The sequence below is a fragment of the Anopheles moucheti genome, chromosome 3 (genome assembly GCF_943734755.1).
Source record: "Anopheles moucheti chromosome 3, idAnoMoucSN_F20_07, whole genome shotgun sequence".
Classification (NCBI taxonomy): Eukaryota; Metazoa; Arthropoda; class Insecta; order Diptera; family Culicidae; genus Anopheles; species Anopheles moucheti.
In genome coordinates, this window is record NC_069141.1 from 48,006,731 (window position 1) to 48,023,861 (window position 17,131).

At 45.9% G+C, this 17,131-nt stretch overlaps 5 protein-coding genes across 7 annotated transcripts; 3 read left to right on the top strand and 2 right to left on the bottom strand.

Moving 5' to 3' along the window:
- Positions 1 to 151: 151 nt before the first annotated feature.
- On the bottom strand, positions 152 to 6,818 carry LOC128302230 (serine/arginine repetitive matrix protein 1). Its single transcript, XM_053039002.1, has 5 exons — positions 6,454 to 6,818; positions 5,240 to 6,248; positions 4,718 to 4,916; positions 3,998 to 4,624; positions 152 to 3,825 (listed from the first exon to the last, which is right to left on the bottom strand). The coding sequence occupies exons 1-5, from the start codon at positions 6,463 to 6,465 to the stop codon at positions 1,584 to 1,586; spliced, it is 4,089 nt and encodes a 1,362-aa protein (XP_052894962.1). The 5' UTR covers positions 6,466 to 6,818; the 3' UTR covers positions 152 to 1,583.
- Positions 6,819 to 7,218: 400 nt separating this feature from the next.
- Positions 7,219 to 8,819, top strand: LOC128300512 (ribosome biogenesis protein BRX1 homolog). The gene is made up of 2 exons (XM_053036596.1): positions 7,219 to 7,492; positions 7,577 to 8,819. Exons 1-2 carry the CDS (start codon positions 7,301 to 7,303, stop codon positions 8,627 to 8,629), a joined length of 1,245 nt encoding a protein of 414 aa, XP_052892556.1. The 5' UTR covers positions 7,219 to 7,300; the 3' UTR covers positions 8,630 to 8,819.
- A 126-nt stretch (positions 8,820 to 8,945) lies between these two features.
- On the bottom strand, positions 8,946 to 12,071 carry LOC128300511 (phosphatidylserine lipase ABHD16A). 3 transcript variants are annotated; one of them, XM_053036594.1, is made up of 9 exons: positions 11,657 to 12,071; positions 11,494 to 11,547; positions 11,104 to 11,417; positions 10,879 to 11,018; positions 10,552 to 10,805; positions 10,130 to 10,479; positions 9,917 to 10,056; positions 9,703 to 9,839; positions 8,946 to 9,625 (listed from the first exon to the last, which is right to left on the bottom strand). In XM_053036594.1, the coding sequence occupies exons 1-9, from the start codon at positions 11,714 to 11,716 to the stop codon at positions 9,515 to 9,517; spliced, it is 1,560 nt and encodes a 519-aa protein (XP_052892554.1). In that variant the 5' UTR covers positions 11,717 to 12,071; the 3' UTR covers positions 8,946 to 9,514. The 3 variants fall into 3 exon arrangements, with proteins under 3 accessions (XP_052892554.1, XP_052892553.1, XP_052892555.1); XM_053036593.1 differs by having other exon boundaries at positions 9,893 to 10,056; XM_053036595.1 differs by lacking the exon at positions 11,494 to 11,547.
- Positions 12,072 to 12,439: 368 nt separating this feature from the next.
- On the top strand, positions 12,440 to 13,682 carry LOC128304120 (uncharacterized). The gene is made up of 2 exons (XM_053041260.1): positions 12,440 to 12,679; positions 12,754 to 13,682. The coding sequence occupies exons 1-2, from the start codon at positions 12,557 to 12,559 to the stop codon at positions 13,609 to 13,611; spliced, it is 981 nt and encodes a 326-aa protein (XP_052897220.1). The 5' UTR covers positions 12,440 to 12,556; the 3' UTR covers positions 13,612 to 13,682.
- Positions 13,683 to 13,858: 176 nt separating this feature from the next.
- On the top strand, positions 13,859 to 17,018 carry LOC128301150 (NF-X1-type zinc finger protein NFXL1). Its single transcript, XM_053037484.1, has 5 exons — positions 13,859 to 14,422; positions 14,501 to 14,953; positions 15,018 to 15,676; positions 15,741 to 16,494; positions 16,584 to 17,018. Exons 1-5 carry the CDS (start codon positions 13,922 to 13,924, stop codon positions 16,995 to 16,997), a joined length of 2,781 nt encoding a protein of 926 aa, XP_052893444.1. The 5' UTR covers positions 13,859 to 13,921; the 3' UTR covers positions 16,998 to 17,018.
- Positions 17,019 to 17,131: the final 113 nt, after the last annotated feature.

The window sequence follows — 17,131 nt, forward strand, 5'->3', positions numbered from 1 at the left end:
CCAAAGTATTGCTATCCTTCCATACAACCGAACTCGCTGTTCGGTTCTTTGTTCGGCCACTTTGCTTTGTTTCTTTCAATATCATTTTTTTTTTGAGAATGCAGTGTTTGCTTATATACAGTTATAGAAGTATTTTCTATGATTATTCTTTATTTGTGTTTCGCTTGGTTGAATTCTGTTTCTACAACTGTCCAATAATAGTGTTGGTTTATTTTCACACGCTTCGAATAAGATTTAATGGTTTATTTTCTCCCCTATGCAGCGATGCTCCTCTATCCGTAAGATTGTTAAACATTTCGAAACTCGATATCATAATTTACTTCATCTTAGTTTATACTGTTTTTTTTTCTTCCTGTTTCAGCTTCTGCACACAGTAGGCTTGCTGCAGGCCTACTAATGTGTATGCCTAGACATCTTTCCATACCGGATGTCATTCGTGGGGTGTCAGTTGTTGATGCTGCATGCTATTGCGCTATGCCTTATTCGCCGCAAGAAAAGCGAGGAAAAGGACAAACATGGAGGGATAAAAGAATTTAATTATTTTATTATTTTCTCTTAACGGGTATGCTCAAGTACTAGTCTAATTTGGTTACTTAAATCTTACTCTGCCTGCATCATAGTATGTGTTTGCCTTATCATTTCGTGCGACTCTAACAGATCATCTCCGGAGAAATACGGTCGGTTAAAATTGCAAGAGAACGATACATCTGGATAGTGAGGGGCACACGCAGGACAGAGGGAGAGAGAGAGAGGTGGTCAGAAATTTTGATGACGGCATGCGTAATAGGTATGATGACGGGTGACGAACGTAGAGAAAGCTCACTATACACACACACACACCTTCGTTGTCGTCGTGGTCATGACAACATCAAGTGGGTAAATCTTGAAATACCTGTCGTCACCAGTGTTGAAAATGACTTGTGTTTGGAGTTATAAAATTAACACACGTTTTAAAACTTTGCTAGTAAGATTATCTCCTTGCTAAGATTAACGTAACTTCCTAAAGCAAAAGTATAAAACATTTGCTTACGAGTTTGGACGTAATCTAGTGCAATCCAACCAGCCACCTAAATCACTTAATGTCTGTCCCAACCTTACTGCTTTTCTCTCTCCCTATATCGCTATTTCTCCTTTGCTCTAATCATACAGTGAACTTATTTTAGGTGTTTCTGTCATACGTGAAAAGTGCTATTCCACACACAAACATATTCACCCTAAAAGTTCATTTTAACCCTCCCCACAATAATCTAAGAGAACTAATGTAGCAAGAGTAAATCGATACGATTAGAAAAATCGTAACCTCGGGACCACCTGTCCTTGCTCAATACGTCGCTGCATCGTCGATAAAATGGGTATGGAAATAGAGGAAAGCACGCGCAATTACGTGTTTGCATTGATCCGAATTCTAGTCGACACCGTATAAACCCACCGCAAGTGCGAACACCTGTGATACGCGTGGCAGAGCGACGACCTCCTTTGCCGATGTTTGAAATCTGTCTCCGAACTATTCGGTGATCGACGTCCCCTATAGCCTAATCTATACAATCATTTATTTCACGATCACGATTTCCTTGTAGCCTTCTTCAGTCCGAGATACTTTGCTGCTTTTTCATCGACTTCAGGGCCCGTTCACGCAGCTGCTTCTCCAGATCATCGTTGATGACCGTACCGCTCCCACCACCGGCACCGATCGCTAGGATGCTCTTTTTGGAACGCACCGGCACACCTCCATCTTCTTCGTCCGAGGAGGAAGAAGAGCTATTGCGATGATACTTGCCACTTGCTTTGCTGTTCTTCTTATGCTTCTTGTGTTTCTTATGTTTCTTCGCGTGTTTTCGGTGCTTCTTGTGTTTCTTACTGCGCTTGCTGCCGGATGAACCACTAGCATCATCGGGTGACACATTCCGCTGCCGTTTCTTCTCCTTGCGACGTTTCTTGCGCTGCCGCTCCGATACACGATCGTCCGAATCATCACTCGAAGAGGACGAACGATTTGTGGTCTCGACCACCGTTGCCACTTTGGTGACGGATTTGCCCTTTGCCGAAGCGGATGACGAGGACACATTGTTGTTGTTTGTGCAACTGAACGATTTCGTTACGGCCAACTTCGCGGCGGACGATTCTTCCGGATGCACCAGTACCTTAGAATTGCTTTCGGAAGTGGAATGCTTTCGTTTTTTGCCACCTCCACCACCTTGATGCTGCTGTTCGACCGAGGATGTACTGTCCCGGTGCACCTTGCGGTTGTTGTCACCTTCCTTAGGGTGCAACACAGGGACAGACTGTTGTTTGCGGCGGAAATCATGTTCTACGGAGGGCGCCACGTTCACCATCCCCTTTCCCGAACCAGCAGACACTTTCTTTGGTTCTCGACGATCCTTTGCGCGAGGTTTGCGTTTTCCTGCACTTTCTTCGCCGGACGACTGATCTTCTTCGGCGACGTCTTGATCGTCCTCTTCATCCCCACTGCTCGACGAAGAAGATGACGAAGAACGACGATGGTGTTGTTTGCTGCGTTTCTTGGACTCTAGCTTTAGTTTCAATTTTCGCTTTTTGTGAGAAACCGTGTTCTTCTTGTCATTTTCGTCCTTTTCCTCATCCTCGTTACCATCGGCACGTCTGCTAGACGCGGGCTTTTTTTGCTGCTTTTCCTCTTGGGAATCATCACTTTCGCTACCAGAACTATCGTCATCGCTTTCCGAGCTTGCATGCTTCTTTTGTTTGCTTGCCTTGATTAGCTTTTGCAGATGTTGTTGTTGTTGCTGTTGCTTTCGCTGATCAGCGGAAATCGCTAACGATCCACCCGATCCAGAAATGTTACCTGTGCTAGCATGTAAGCTAGCGGCTGCCTCACGCTCATGTGGTTTTAGGAAGGGCGATGGAGTTCTCGACAGTGTGCTCCTATAGCCTCGATCGGACCGCGAGCTATTGACCTGTGAGGATGAAGATTTTGAGGGCTTTCTACTCTCGTCGAGCGATTTGCTTGCTTCGCGCCCCGAAGATACCTGATGTTCATTTGATCTTCGTGTAGTCGCAGCGCTAATAGTTGCTGGAAGATCTTGCTGTTTGCGTGCACTGCTAGAGGCTGAAGAATTGGCAGTACGCAGCTTTTCTTCCTTGTCGGTGCTATCTTCTCTAGTAGTTGCTTTATCCGATCGTATACGCTCGGAGGAATTGTGGGGACGTTCCTGTGACACACCCCCACAACTGCTACCATTCCCGCCATCGTCAAACATTTCTGTTGAATCTCTTGCGTTGGACAATCTCGTCGCTGACCGTCGACTACCGCTGGATTCTGCAGGACTTTGAGAAGCTTTCCTATTGTTACCTCGACCTAGGCCTCCCTGGTTACCTTTGAACCGATCTTGCGGTTCCGTGCTGTTACTGCGATGACCAACTGTAGAGCGATTGCCACCTGCATCGGTGCGGTGGTTTCGTTCACGATCATCATAGCGGTTCGATGCAGGTGGACCCATCTCCTGCCGATGTCGTTGAGGTTCCCCTCTCTGCGGTTCATCCGAACGACGCCATTTGTGAGCGGTATTATTGGCCCCGGTGTTAGCAGACGCAGATGAGTCGCGTCCTCTAGCCCCACTATCGCTCGGACCACGCTCACGATCGCGGTCACGCTCTCGGGAAGTACCGCGACGACCTGGTCCATTACCGCCTGAGTAACGTTGCTGCGGATTGCGTTCACGTTCACGTTCCCGCTCACGATCACGCTCGCGGTCTCTTTCCCGTTCGCGAACATCTCGGTCAGAGCCTCTACCGGGACCACCCGGACGCGACGAGGGTGGAGAACGACGGCGACCATAGTTACCGTCACTGAAAGTTTGAAGAACGATACAAATAATATTAACGTTATGCATTTGTAGATATTATTAAATCAACTTCCAGGCGGATTGAAACAGCGAAACACACACATGATGCGTAATGAGGCAAGGGCATTATGAGCACAAAAATAATGTTACTTCAATTTGTATGGAATAATGCTTACCGAACATTTCCGCGTCCAACTGGCCGTCCAGGCGATCGAGACCGTCTTCTCGGTGATCGCGATCGGTTTCGCGAACGCGAACGAGATCGATTTCTCGAGCGAGAGCTTGATCGACCTACACGTCCACGACCTGGCCCATCATCACGACCGCGGCCTCGCGAAAGTGATCGTCGATCGCGGTTTCTATTGTCCCGGCCACCAAATCGTCCACCACCGTTACCATCACCGGGACGGCGACGTGACGCAGCGGAACCTTTGGTTGTCGAGCCTCGACCACCATCCGCTTCCGAGTCGGATGAATCCTTGTTCGAGCGATAATGACGCTTTTTTTGGATACTGTTTTCCTTCTTCTGTATCTCGAAATCATCCTTCTTTCGGCCACGTGATGACGACGACCGGCTGCTACCGGACCGGCTTCTCGATGTATCGCGACGATTGCGACTGTGGCTTCGGCTACGGCTGCGACTGTTGCGTCCGTTACGCTTTTTGCCGGCCGCATTTGTTGAGCCTGTCGTGGCTTTTGGTTTCTTCTCGTCTTCGCTGTCGCTGGACGACGATGAACCGGATGAGTTTGAATTCGAGCTGTGAGATCGGGAGCTAGGATTACCCTTTTTTGCCTTTCTCGATCTACAAGTAAATAAAGCAATAAACCCATCATACAATATCAAATAAGTAGCCGCATCAGGAAGCAGTGAGTGCCACATTTCAGCTAGAGCTTACCTTGATTTAGATGGAGATCGAGAACGACTAGCGCTCTTCTTCCGGTTACCCTCTTTATTGGCAGATCCAGACCTGCTGCGAGAACGCGAATCTGGTGACGAGCGGTTAGGACTTGTTTTGCTTGCCGCTGATTTCTTTCCTTCTGCCATGTTCATCAGCTTAGATTGCACCTTCGATAATGCGCCAGAATTTCCATTACCTGAAAAAAATTTAAGTTTTCTTTTAAATTTGATGTCAGGCAAGATATTTTAAACTATATCGAATCATTCTAAGTTGTTGCTTTGGTCTAAGATTACCATAGGCCACGGTGTTCACGAAAATCATTTGTTATACAAAATTTAAATTTACACTATATTTCCAAAGAATACAATACAACTTTAGGTACAGGTACAACTAAAACATAAATTATGGAAGTAACGTATGCCATACAAAACGTGGAAATTATAAATTAATTTAAAGAATTAATGTTAAAACATTAAATAATTTCATAACATCACAAGATTTTTTTTCTCAATAACTTACTGTTCTTGTTTTCTTTCCTGGAAAGAGAGCTACTTCGCGAACGCCTTCGGTCGCGATCGTTCGTCCTTTTATCCCTTGGCGATCGACTAGAACGTTTGCGCGACCGATCAACAGAACGCCGAGGTGAACGGGATCGTCGACGGTCTCTTGAGGAGCGTCTTTCACGGGAAGATCCTCTCCGATCGCGAGACGACACCCTCCGATCGTTGCGTGATCGTGAACGATCGCGAGATTTTCTTCTAGCTCTCGAATCACTATTACGTTCACCAGATTTTCCTCGTTCAACCGATTTGCGTCGACTAGACGAATTTTCCTTTATGTTTTTATCTGACATATCTGAGAGTTTATTTTCACTTTTTACCATTTCCTCTGGCAGTGCGGAATCTGCAACCGGTAGTAAAGAAGCCGGAGGTACTTTTTTCGATTCCTTAGGAACCTCGGCCTCAACAAAGTCTTCGATCATTTTTTCCTCCTCGTCGATGTAGTCCTCTGGTTCGGGTTTGTACATTTGCCGAGGCGCGCTTTTGTTTGGTTTTGTTTTTGCACCACCGTCGTCCTTGTCGCGGGTGTGACTTCTCGAACGATGACCCCTACCTCCATCCTCCTGCAACCGGGCTTCCTCTTCGCGCTTTAAAATTTCCTCTTTCTTTGCCTGTATAAACTCTGCCGGTATGCCCGTTTCTGAGTCCTGCGCTGATAGCAGCAGCGTCCACAAATCCTCCATGAATAGACGCGCATTTTTCCCGTTCAGAAAACCGGTCAGGTTGATTTGCATCTTTTTCGGGCAGGGGAACTTTTCCTCCTCGAGCTGGTTGTACACAAACTCCACGATAACGTCGTCATCGATGTTGAGCATGTCGGTGATCTTTTGGCTAATCCATGGTCGCAATACATCCAACTTCACTTTGGACATATCGACCCGTTTGTTGAGATTATCACTGAACTTCATCTGCCTCAGCAGTTTCTTCTCCTTATCGGAGAACCGAGAATCCTGCTGCTGGTTTGTACCCTAGACAAGAAAAGTACACAATCGTAAACAAGCGAAAAAACTAACCGTAAAAAAGCACCAAAATGTGCTTGAAAATTTCGTAACACCAAAACAGGTGTGTTTTTGGGGGGCAACAGGAAGGAACCTAGCACATTGCACAATTCATACACGTCCTTCGGTGCTCCTGCTGCTACTGCTAGTAGAGGAAGGGAAAGAGAACACTTACAGTGAACATCATCCTGAGGCCGTTTATTCGACTCGGTCGACGGAACAAACACAAACTACACCACGGTCGACTTTCAGGGTAGGAATATCTTTTGCGGCGCGGTAACACCGGGAAAACACCCGAGCACCAGATTCGTCCCAATTTTCACCACTTTTTTCACTCCCTTTTCGTCCGCCAACTATTTCGTCGGCCCCGGCAAATCGTTCGACCAAAGGGCGACCCGGACCAGTCGTGGTTCAGATGAAGCACCGACCGCTTTCTGTGCACTGAATGCACCACTTGTTTCCCTACGAAAAACACATCGTTGAGCGGTTGAACTCGGGATGGTGTGCCTGTAATTTTCACACTGCGGCAGCAAGTTTTTCACTCTCCAAACATAAAGTGTACGCGCGGCCTTTGCAAAATGGCGTTCTCGGCAAGCAGTCGAAGAGAGAAAAAATACGGCAAAAAAAGCACAGGCAACCTGTCAAATCCGGGCTGTCAGATGGATCGAGAACGGAAAGGCAATCGAGTGCTCGGAGTGATATTCAAACATTCCAGTGCGGTCAACTAATTACTCACCAAGAGGTGTGGAATAGGATGTATCATATGAAAAAGGCGATCATATCGAACATTTGGTGTGAACTTTATACAGAATTTAAAATGCTCCATTCTAGACTGAAGACTCTAGATTTTTAGGCTTTTCTCGTCAACCACTGTGCCGTGCTGTGGGAATGCTGTGAGTTTGTTCTGTCAACTACGGAACTGTCAAAACAATCACTGCGCTGGTGTGTGGCGATACAAAACCGCGTGCTATCCCATCTCAAACCGTTTCTATACAGGACTGTTTTACGTGAAATTAAGTAAAATGAAGCTAATGCAGACAGATAAACCCAATGCCAAGGGCAAAGAGACGGCAAATTTGAAAAAGAAACTGAAGTCGGCGAAGAAACAGAAAGGTAAACAAAAGCCAAAACCCAAGGACTCAGACGAGTCGGACGATGAAGGTATTGAGCCGCTGAAGGAAACACGGATCTCCGATGAACCGATCCCGAGAAAGGTACGTTTAGAAACATGTTATGTGTATAGCGAATAGCTTGGCAGGGACGGAGAACACTTAACATCAATGATGTGAATTTTCCAGAGCAAATGGACTAACAAACAGCGCGTTTTGGTACTGTGTGCTCGAGGCATCAACCATCGGGACCGCCACTTGATGCGAGATTTAAGAATGCTAATGCCACACCATCGTGCCGAGCCGAAGATGGAACGCTGGAAGACGCTACAGGTGGTGAACGAAATGAGCGAAATGAAGCATTGCAACAAGGTGATGCTGTTTGAAGGACGCCGCAAGCGTGATCTGTACATGTGGCTAGCCAACGCTGGTGTGGGCCCCTCGGTAAAATTTCTAATCGAGAATATACATACCATGGGCGAGATGAAACTGACCGGCAACTGTTTGCGTGGTTCGCGTCCACTGATATCCTTCAGCGAAGAATTTACCAAGCATCCGCATCTGTTGCTGATTAAGGAGCTGTTGGTGCAAATTTTCGGTGTACCAAACCACCATCCGAAGAGTCAGCCGTTCGTTGATCGAGTGATCACATTCACCTACCTTGATAATCGAATCTGGTACCGGCACTTCCAGATCCTTTCGGAGGACGGCGGTTTGACGGAAGTCGGGCCTCGATTTGTAATGAATCCCATCAAGATATTTAACGGTTCGTTCGGTGGCGACCCCATCTGGGAGAACGCTGCCTATCAAAGTCCGGCCAAGCACCGGCAGTTGTTACGCAAAGCCGCCAGTGAGAAATATTTGCAAAAGACGAAGAAAAAGGTCGATCGCGAGGTTAACGCACCGAGGGATACGCATAAGCTAACGCCGTACGGAGAGATCTTCAAGGAAAGTGTAGAGGAACAGGTAAAGCAGGTATTGAAGCAAGAAAAGCAACTATCAAAGGAAGCCCAGGTACGTGAACGGATCGAAAAGAAACAGAAGCTAATGAAGCAAAAGGATGCGATGCGGAAACTAAAATTGGCCACCACTAAAAAAACTGGTACTAAGAAAGTCCCTGCAAGAAGGGCCATGCGTAAGGAGGGCGATGGATCAAGAAAGTCGAGCAATGGTGTGAAAAAAGGAAATCTGAAAGGTAAGAACGGTGGCAAAATGCAGGTCAACAGAAAGAGGGATGTATAATTGTAGTTCGTCACAAATATAAACATAACTTGAGCGTTAAATAAAGGGTACAACAGAAATGTATGAAAAGCTCAAAATTGTCAATTTTCCCATATTTGTAGAAACTAGCACAAAAACGACCGTGAAGCCCCATATTCACCAGATAATAAATACATTACGATGTGAGGTTTTATTTTGTTTTCACCAGCCACGCTTCGATTATATCAGCATTACACACCCTACGGGTAAAATAGTTTAGATCTGTTTACCATCTGTTGGAGCAGGAAAATATTCCTGATATTTGGTTGAAAAAATCCTTCACCTTGAAGGGGACACCATTCATTCTCGTCTCTTGTCTTACCTCCACCTATCAGTTTTACCGTGTATCAATAGTAAGTTTCCATATATCTTATATAAGAATGTAATGGTAATTTTTTTTCCCATCCCATTCTGCCCATTTCGTCCTTTCCTGTTCCTCGTTTTCAGTTCAGATTTTGAGTTTAGTACTAAATGTCTAGAATCAGGAGAATTGTAAAACGCTTCCCATTTTCCTACCACAAATGCACTCATGACAAAATTTGCACATGTGTTACTTTCTCCTGCCACATGGTAATAATAGTGCTACGGGTATATATTTATATGCGTAAACAGTACTCTCCTCTCTCATTAATACGGAGCATAGTATTACAAAGCTAGCATAGTATTCTTCAAGTTGGATACAGCACGAGGGAGTTAAGTTAAGATGGTACAATGAAAGATTTGACACACGCACACGAAGTAGATCTGAATCAAAGCAGGCAAATAATAACCAATCAAACACAAAACCCTGCACTGATTGAACGTACAAAAGAAGCTTACCACAAACTACATATGTGCCACCTACTCAATAGGATTATTGACAACTATTTATGTGAAAACGTAATCTGTTTCGGATGGAATTTCCCACGGTGACTGGAAGAATTCTTCCGGTAGTGGAGTGCAGTGGGTCGATTTGAAGTCCACCAAGTATTTTTTAATCTGTGAAAAGGGTGAAGGGTGAAGAACTATTAGCTAATCCGTTGATGTTACACTGGAGTCAAAGCAAAGAATCGTACCAGGAATTTAACCATTGAATTACGTTGCTCGGTTGTGTACTCGGCACCAATTTCTATGGGGTAGCTTCGGCTGGTACCATTGTTTCCATTGTCGCTAAGGTAGGACATCAGTAATGAGATGCAATATTCTTCCGGCACTGTAGAAAGTAGACAAATATGAAAAAAATGTTATCCATCCCCCATCGCGAACCAATTGCAATTGACCGATACTCACCATTCTTGATAAAATCGACCGGTTTCGATAGTAGCTCTTTCGCGAGCGCTTCCTGTTCCGGCCTGAAGATGTTCGGAAAACGATACTTAAGCATACTGATGAGCAGATAATTTCCTCGATTTGTACCTAAGTTAGCATCTCTGTGCAACAGATAAAAACACATCGGGTATGTTTATTACTCATTGATGTGCGTTCCCCCTCGCCGTTACTTACTCTGAGCAAATAATTTCGTCCTCCGTTCGTCGTATCAACAGCACCGGTCCATTGTATCTAACGATCAGTTCTGTGTTGTTTAAATTAACATAATCTCGAATGGCGATTTTGACAATGTTTGAAATACGTTCCGGCATGCGGGGCAAAGCAAGCTGCAGCACATCATCAAACGTTGCGTCCAGAATAACTCCCTTGACCTCCGGATACTGAGAGGCTGCATAAAGTGTCGAATATCCACCGATGCTCCAACCGTAGAGTATGATATTTTCCGGCTTAAAACCAAGCTCCCGGATGGCGAACTGCAGTACAGCATCGATCGCGTTTTGATCTTGATCCGGATACGGACGTCCCTACATCATGTAAACAAATTGCATTAGAGGAAATTTTTCTTTTGCTCAAATCCCTTTTGCTTGATAACTTACGCTACTTCCTGCGAATCCGGGATGATTCCAGCCCAGCACGGAATATTTTAAATCCAGCGGTGTGGACATGATGCCGATCTCGTAGAAGCTAGCATTTCCCTCCGAGCAGATGACGAGCGTTTTACCGTTGGCACTTTTGTGCCTATTGTCGACTACGATCGTATCTATTTCGTTCCCGTCGGCGGTTTTCACTTTGTTACGCTGGCCATTACACTGAGTAACTAGCTTCGTTCGGCCTTCGATCAGCATCGGTTCTAATAGGGAATCACAATGTACGGTAAGTTTCCGCCCTAAGATCGTATTCACGTACGGTCAGTACACGCTTACCAACATAGCTTTGCAGTAGCCGCACCGAGCCAGGATAAATCATTCGAATACCAAACGTGTGTATAGCAACGTAAGCCGCAATCTGGCACGGGAGTGATGAAATCCAGAAGTTCTTATTTCGCTGAGCTGTCGTTTTACGACTGTGAATAGCAGTTACCGTTAGTAAATTGTGTAAATTTCTACACCACCTGGAACACTAGTTCCAGTTCGTTCGTTTGTTCATACCTTCCACCTTTGACGGTGTAATCAACTGGCCATTGATGGAAATCAAAGTCGTAACGCCGGAGGGCGGCTTTTGGATCCCCGCAGCGTTCGCTATTGCGTCGTGCATTTTCTAGCGTTTCCGCAAACCGAACGTACACCATATTCATCGACCGTCCCAAACCTCGCATACACAGGGATACTGCAACCAGCAGCCCGATACCGGTCGTCACCTTCGCAAAGGTGCCAACCGATTCGGCGACAAAATAACCGCGCCGATACAGGATGGACACAAGGATAGGGGAGGTATAATAACTGAAACTCCACATCAGATTAAGCTGTTAAGAAAAATGTAATGTGTGGTACCATTAGTTTTATGTCATTAACTTCTTCACAGAATGCCAACAAACTAACAGCTGTCAGTAGCTGGTCTCCATATTTTTCCAATGTTCCCGGTTCGTAATTGTCCTAGTACGCAAAAAAAAGAACCACCGCCAGGCAAAATAGAAAGAAAAGAAAGTTTACCAACCCATTAGTGATTTGTAGGCTTAAATGTAGTTTATATGCAAGTACTAACCCGGGATCCATCATATTCTTTCAACAGCCTCGGTGTAAAAATGTACTTATGGAATGGCATGTTTTCCACGGTTGCCGGACACGGTATTTGTTTAGTAATGCTTGTTGTTCTTTGCTTCGTCACTTGAGCCGTAAAACGTTGTTCGTGGGAGGACGTATGCGCACAACTGCTTTCTCGTCCGACAGCTCTCACACTGCTGTTGTTGCTGCAAGGATACACTGGAATGGGGTAGAAATATGCTGCTACGCCACTGAAGCTGGTTTGCCTTGGCGAGTGTAATTTCCCTTTGACTGTGGTTGGATTTATTCGCGGTTTCGAAATCCAATCGTTCGGTGGAGGGCTGGTCGGTACTGTTTAATCTCCAGTCTATGCATATCCACTAAGTAAAATACCACTTATCTAACAAAACATCATCTTCCCGTGAAACGGAGCGACAACACAAAAGTGGAAAGCAAGCTTTGGGTGTATTGGTAGTTTTTTATGCAATTGCTTTTTTTGTTGTTATTTTTCGTTCCGATGACGTTTGTCGAAAGACACAACCAAGATAAATAGAGCTATATATTCCGATAACAACGTTTTCTTCCCTTTAATTTCTTTTCTCGAGCCGGCTGAATGGATTCGTTTTGAACAATTTTGCTTCATTTCGTACAGAAAATCATCATTTGGATGTGTGTTTTTTGATGAAACTCATCAACATTTTCGAATATGAATCTCAGAGCACTCACAACGATGTACGAATCTGGTGAGTTCTAGCTGTCAAATTGCTAAACTTTCAAACAACTGCAACCGCCACAACATCCCAACGAGCGAAGTGGCGTCGGTGTGTTTTGTTTCAATCATTGTGGAAATTGTTCGTCGCTGTAGGTTACAACGTGAGCATTTGTAACATACAATAGAATAATGGGATCGTTAAATAGCAAAGTTTCACCCTCTGGTGAAAATAGACCGGCACCGGACCACGAACCATATATTGATCCACGTTCACCAACGCTCTACATCAATAGAAGCCCTATCAGTCAGGAGGTACAAATCCCGTTGGTTGACACTATTACAGTGTAGTATTTCATGTTTAATTTATTAATGTATTACTCCTTTAGCAAACTAATGTTCTTCCCAGTGCATCGATCACCAGAGGGAAAGATCTCACATCTGTGCTTACGGAACCATCTGCATATGCTCTCCAGACGCCGAATAATCTATTACCGAAGCGTTTCCAATCCATTATTGATCCACGTTCGCCAAGCACATTTAACAGGACTCCGCTAGTCGTAGCACCGGAAGAGGTTGCAGATTGCTCCTTGACTAACGTGGTTTCTTCACTAAGTTATGAAGTGTGCAACAACGCACTGGAAGAGGATGCATCGTTCAAAGATTGCGACTCGCAGATGCCGGATTTATGTAATCTGCAAATCGAGTGCGACGAAACGGCACCGATTATTGAAGCAACGACAGACGCTAAAGAAATAACCATATTCGAGGACGCCGAGGTAATACCCTTCACAGGTAACGATCCCCGTTCGCCGTCAATTGCAATTGCCCGTACGCCTATGGTATTGGCAAAGGAAGATAAAGATGAAGAGGCAACGAAGCAACACAATGAACTACAGGTAGAGAATCTGCAAGCACTCGAAGGTGACTTAAAGGCGAAGGTTGAAAAGCAACAACACACCCCACAGCAGGGTCTGCAGGAAAACCATAACCAGGGAGAGCAAACGCCGAAAAAGGGTAAATTGACACCGAGAACGGGCAATCGAACGCCGTTGGGATGTATGACCAACATTGGTACGGTATCGAACAACATACGCAAAATGGCTCTCATCGGACAGATCAAACAGAGCATTATTACTGATGAGCAAAAGTTGCTACCCCGCAGCGGTAACACTGGCAGTGCAGAGTTGAACACATCGGCCAAACAAAGCAATCGCTCGCGAATCCCTAAGCTAAGAATGTCGTAAGCTAAATCACAATTCATACCATTTCCAATTTTCTGTGTGCTCATTGTAAGGAATTCGACTTGCAGTTTTGATAAATAAAACTAAATAAATGATTAGCAAAACAACAACTGAATCAAATGAAATGGCAAAGAAATAGAACAACCGGTACAGAATGCCATGTGTGAATGATTTTCACCGGGCTACGACGGAACGTCATTGAATCGTGCATATTCCACGTAAAAACATCATAGTAGGCACCGGTAACCAAACAGTCAACATCGCTAACCATATCTGATTCCGCTGTTGGTGATTGTGCGTGCTATTGCGTATAATGGCTTCTCGTAATCGTTCCAAGATTCTTCCGAAAGAGCAAAACGCCTGGAATGTGCCCGTGCAACCGAAGTCCGAACCGGTCGGAGGAAAGCCGCGCAAATCATCCACGGGGAGCACCACTTCCAAGGCAACTTCACCGTCCGCCGTAGAACAAAGTGTGAGCGGGTCCAAAATTCCACTGCCTACCGTGTCGTCGAGCATGTTGAAAAAATCGCAGGACAAATTTATTCAGGTGCAACGTCAGCATGCTGAAACGGCAATGAAGTACGCTGCCGAGTACGTGTCGAGCGATGATGATGAAGAGGAGGACCTTGGGCAGGACGAAAACAACGGAGAAGGTAGCGATGTGGCCACCCGAAACATTCTTGGTGATGTGCTGAAAAATTATCACGGTATCGACGCGGACGTAGGCAAAACTCAAGAATATTTGCAAAATCTGCTCGAATCGCGCAATGCCGTGTGCCTGATCTGCATCGAGACAGTGAAACGTGCGGACAGGGTAGGTTGTAGCAATCGCTAGGAAAATTGTGTAACGCGTACTCCAGCATGCGGTTTTTCGATACGGTTCTATTTTCAGATATGGTCCTGCAACGCGTGCTACACGTTCTTTCACCTCATGTGCATACAGCGATGGGCTAATGATAGCATGTCCATGAAGCGCATGAACCACGAGCAGCAAGAGGGCTACTACAACAACCGTGGCGAGTACATTCCGAAGCCGGCACTCAATGTGCAGTGGGACTGCCCGAAGTGTCGTCGGGAGTATGTGCCGGAGGAAATACCTCGTCACTATGAGTGCTTCTGTGGCAAGGAGCGAGACCCAAGCGCACACCCCTGGTTGATACCGCACTCATGTGGCGAACCGTGCGAAAAGAATCTAACTCCAGCGTGTGGTCACACGTGCCGGTTACTATGTCATCCAGGACCGTGTCCACCATGTCCGCAGACAATTAATGTTTCATGCCGTTGCGGTTGTTCGCCGGTGAAAACAATCCGATGCGCGCAAAAGACGTGGACATGTACCAAAAAGGTGAGTGTACCTGGGGGACTATCTATGGGTCGGATCTGGTGTATAATTAGTTTTTTCCTTCTAGTGTAAACGTACATTGAGTTGTGGAATACATGAATGCGGTACCCAATGCCACGATCGCGACAATTGCCCGGCGTGCCAAAATCGTAGTGAGCAGCCGTGTCTTTGTGGGTCACAAACCAAAGAGGTCAACTGTCACGAATCACGCTGGCAGTGTGGTACAGTTTGTAGTAAACCATTAGCATGTGGTCTACATCGTTGCGAACGTGTTTGTCATGCTGGACTTTGTGGTGTTTGTCCGCTGGGGTTACCACGGTCCTGTCCGTGCGGTAAATCGGAAACACGAGTCGCATCCTGCGCCGAGCATATTGGAACATGTGGTGATACTTGCGAAAAGCTACTTGCCTGTGAACAACACCGCTGTCCGGAAAGATGTCATCAAGGACCGTGTGGGAAGTGTTTGGAACTCGTACCAAAAGTTTGCCGTTGCGGTTCAACGAAAAAGGCCATCGTATGTCACCGCGAAGCTATTTGCGAGGGTCGATGCAAGCGGATGCGTACTTGTGGCAAGCATCAGTGCAATCGGAAATGTTGCGATGGACAGTGTCAGCTGTGTGATAGGGTGTGTGGGAAGACCTTACCCTGTGGGAAGCATAAATGCAGCTCACTTTGCCATCAGGGTCCGTGTTATCCGTGCAATCAAAAATCCAGCGTAAAATGCCGGTAAGTATGTTTTGGTTGCGTATTTTGCGTGCGACTACTGACACTAACTTATTTTGCCTTTTAGTTGTGGTGGAACTGTTGTCGAAGTGGCGTGTGGTCGTGAAAGGAAAGCGAATGCACCGAAGTGTAAGCTTCCGTGTCGAGTGGCTTCCAAGTGTCATCATCCTAATACACACTCCTGCCACATCGGAGAATGTCCGACCTGTACCCAGCCGTGCGGTGAGCGGAACGATACGACCAACTGTGAACATCCGTGCGGGGCAAAATGTCACGATGCCGTACGTGTGGTGACACGTGACAAAAACTTTAAACCGGTTGGCCCATGGGATGTGCCGAAGGAGATTGTTGAGGTGAAAACTTTGCCTCATCCGGCATGTACGGAGAAGGTTCCTGTCATGTGCCTTGGAGGTCATGAGACCATAGATTGGCCGTGCTCCATCTCGAAACCATCATCCTGTGGTAGGCCCTGCGATCGACTGCTTAAATGTGGTATACATCGTTGTCCGCTGACTTGTCATAAGGTAACGCATCGCGCCAGTACAACGCAAGATTCACGCTGTGAGGCCTGCTCCGCTGGATGTTCGCTTTCCCGTCCGAGAGGATGCATTCATCAGTGCATCTTACCTTGCCACAAGGCTCCTTGTAATCCTTGCTTGGTATCCATCAAAGCGAACTGCTATTGTGGTCTCACACAGGTGTTTTACAAATGCCATGAGTTTTATCCTGCCGGTGTAGAGAATAAAGGACCGGAAGAAATGGCTGAGCTGGATCGTCGCCGGGAATCGTTCCTGAGTTGTGGTCAAAAATGTATAAAAAATGTAAGCATTTGTTTCAGCAGAATGTCTTTTTTGTATGATGTTTGCTGCGTTTATCTCAATAGAATGCCTTTTCTTGTTACGTTCTACAGTTCCCCTGTGGACATCGTTGCTTTTCTATTTGTCATCCTGGACGTTGTCCAAATCCGGAGCTGTGCTCGAAGAAGGTTAAGATAAGCTGCAAATGTGCCCATCGCAAGGCGGAAGTAAGCTGTAAGGTGGCGCGCAACAATCCGACTCTCGACTGTGACCAACAATGTGAAGCCATCAAGGCACAGAAGCAGGAGGAGCAGGATCGCAAGGAGCGGGAGACACGGGCCCAACAGGAGCTCGAGAATCAGCGCGAGCTGGAGGAGTACGAGCGCAAATTCAACAAACGAAAATATCGTGAACGTAAACGCCATCAGGTGCAACAGGAGGAAACAGGAAGACATTGGGCTGTCTACGTGCTGCCGATTGTAGCTGTTTTGGTAGGTGTAGTTGCATATGTTTTGTTTATGGAATAAATTGTGTGTTTTGTGTGTTTACCTTTTTGTTTAAATTATCATCTTCTACTTGGGTGTACTATTGCACTGCATCCATAAGATGACATATAAGGCAAAGAACCTTCTTATGAACTAGCGGTAACAACCATCGATTG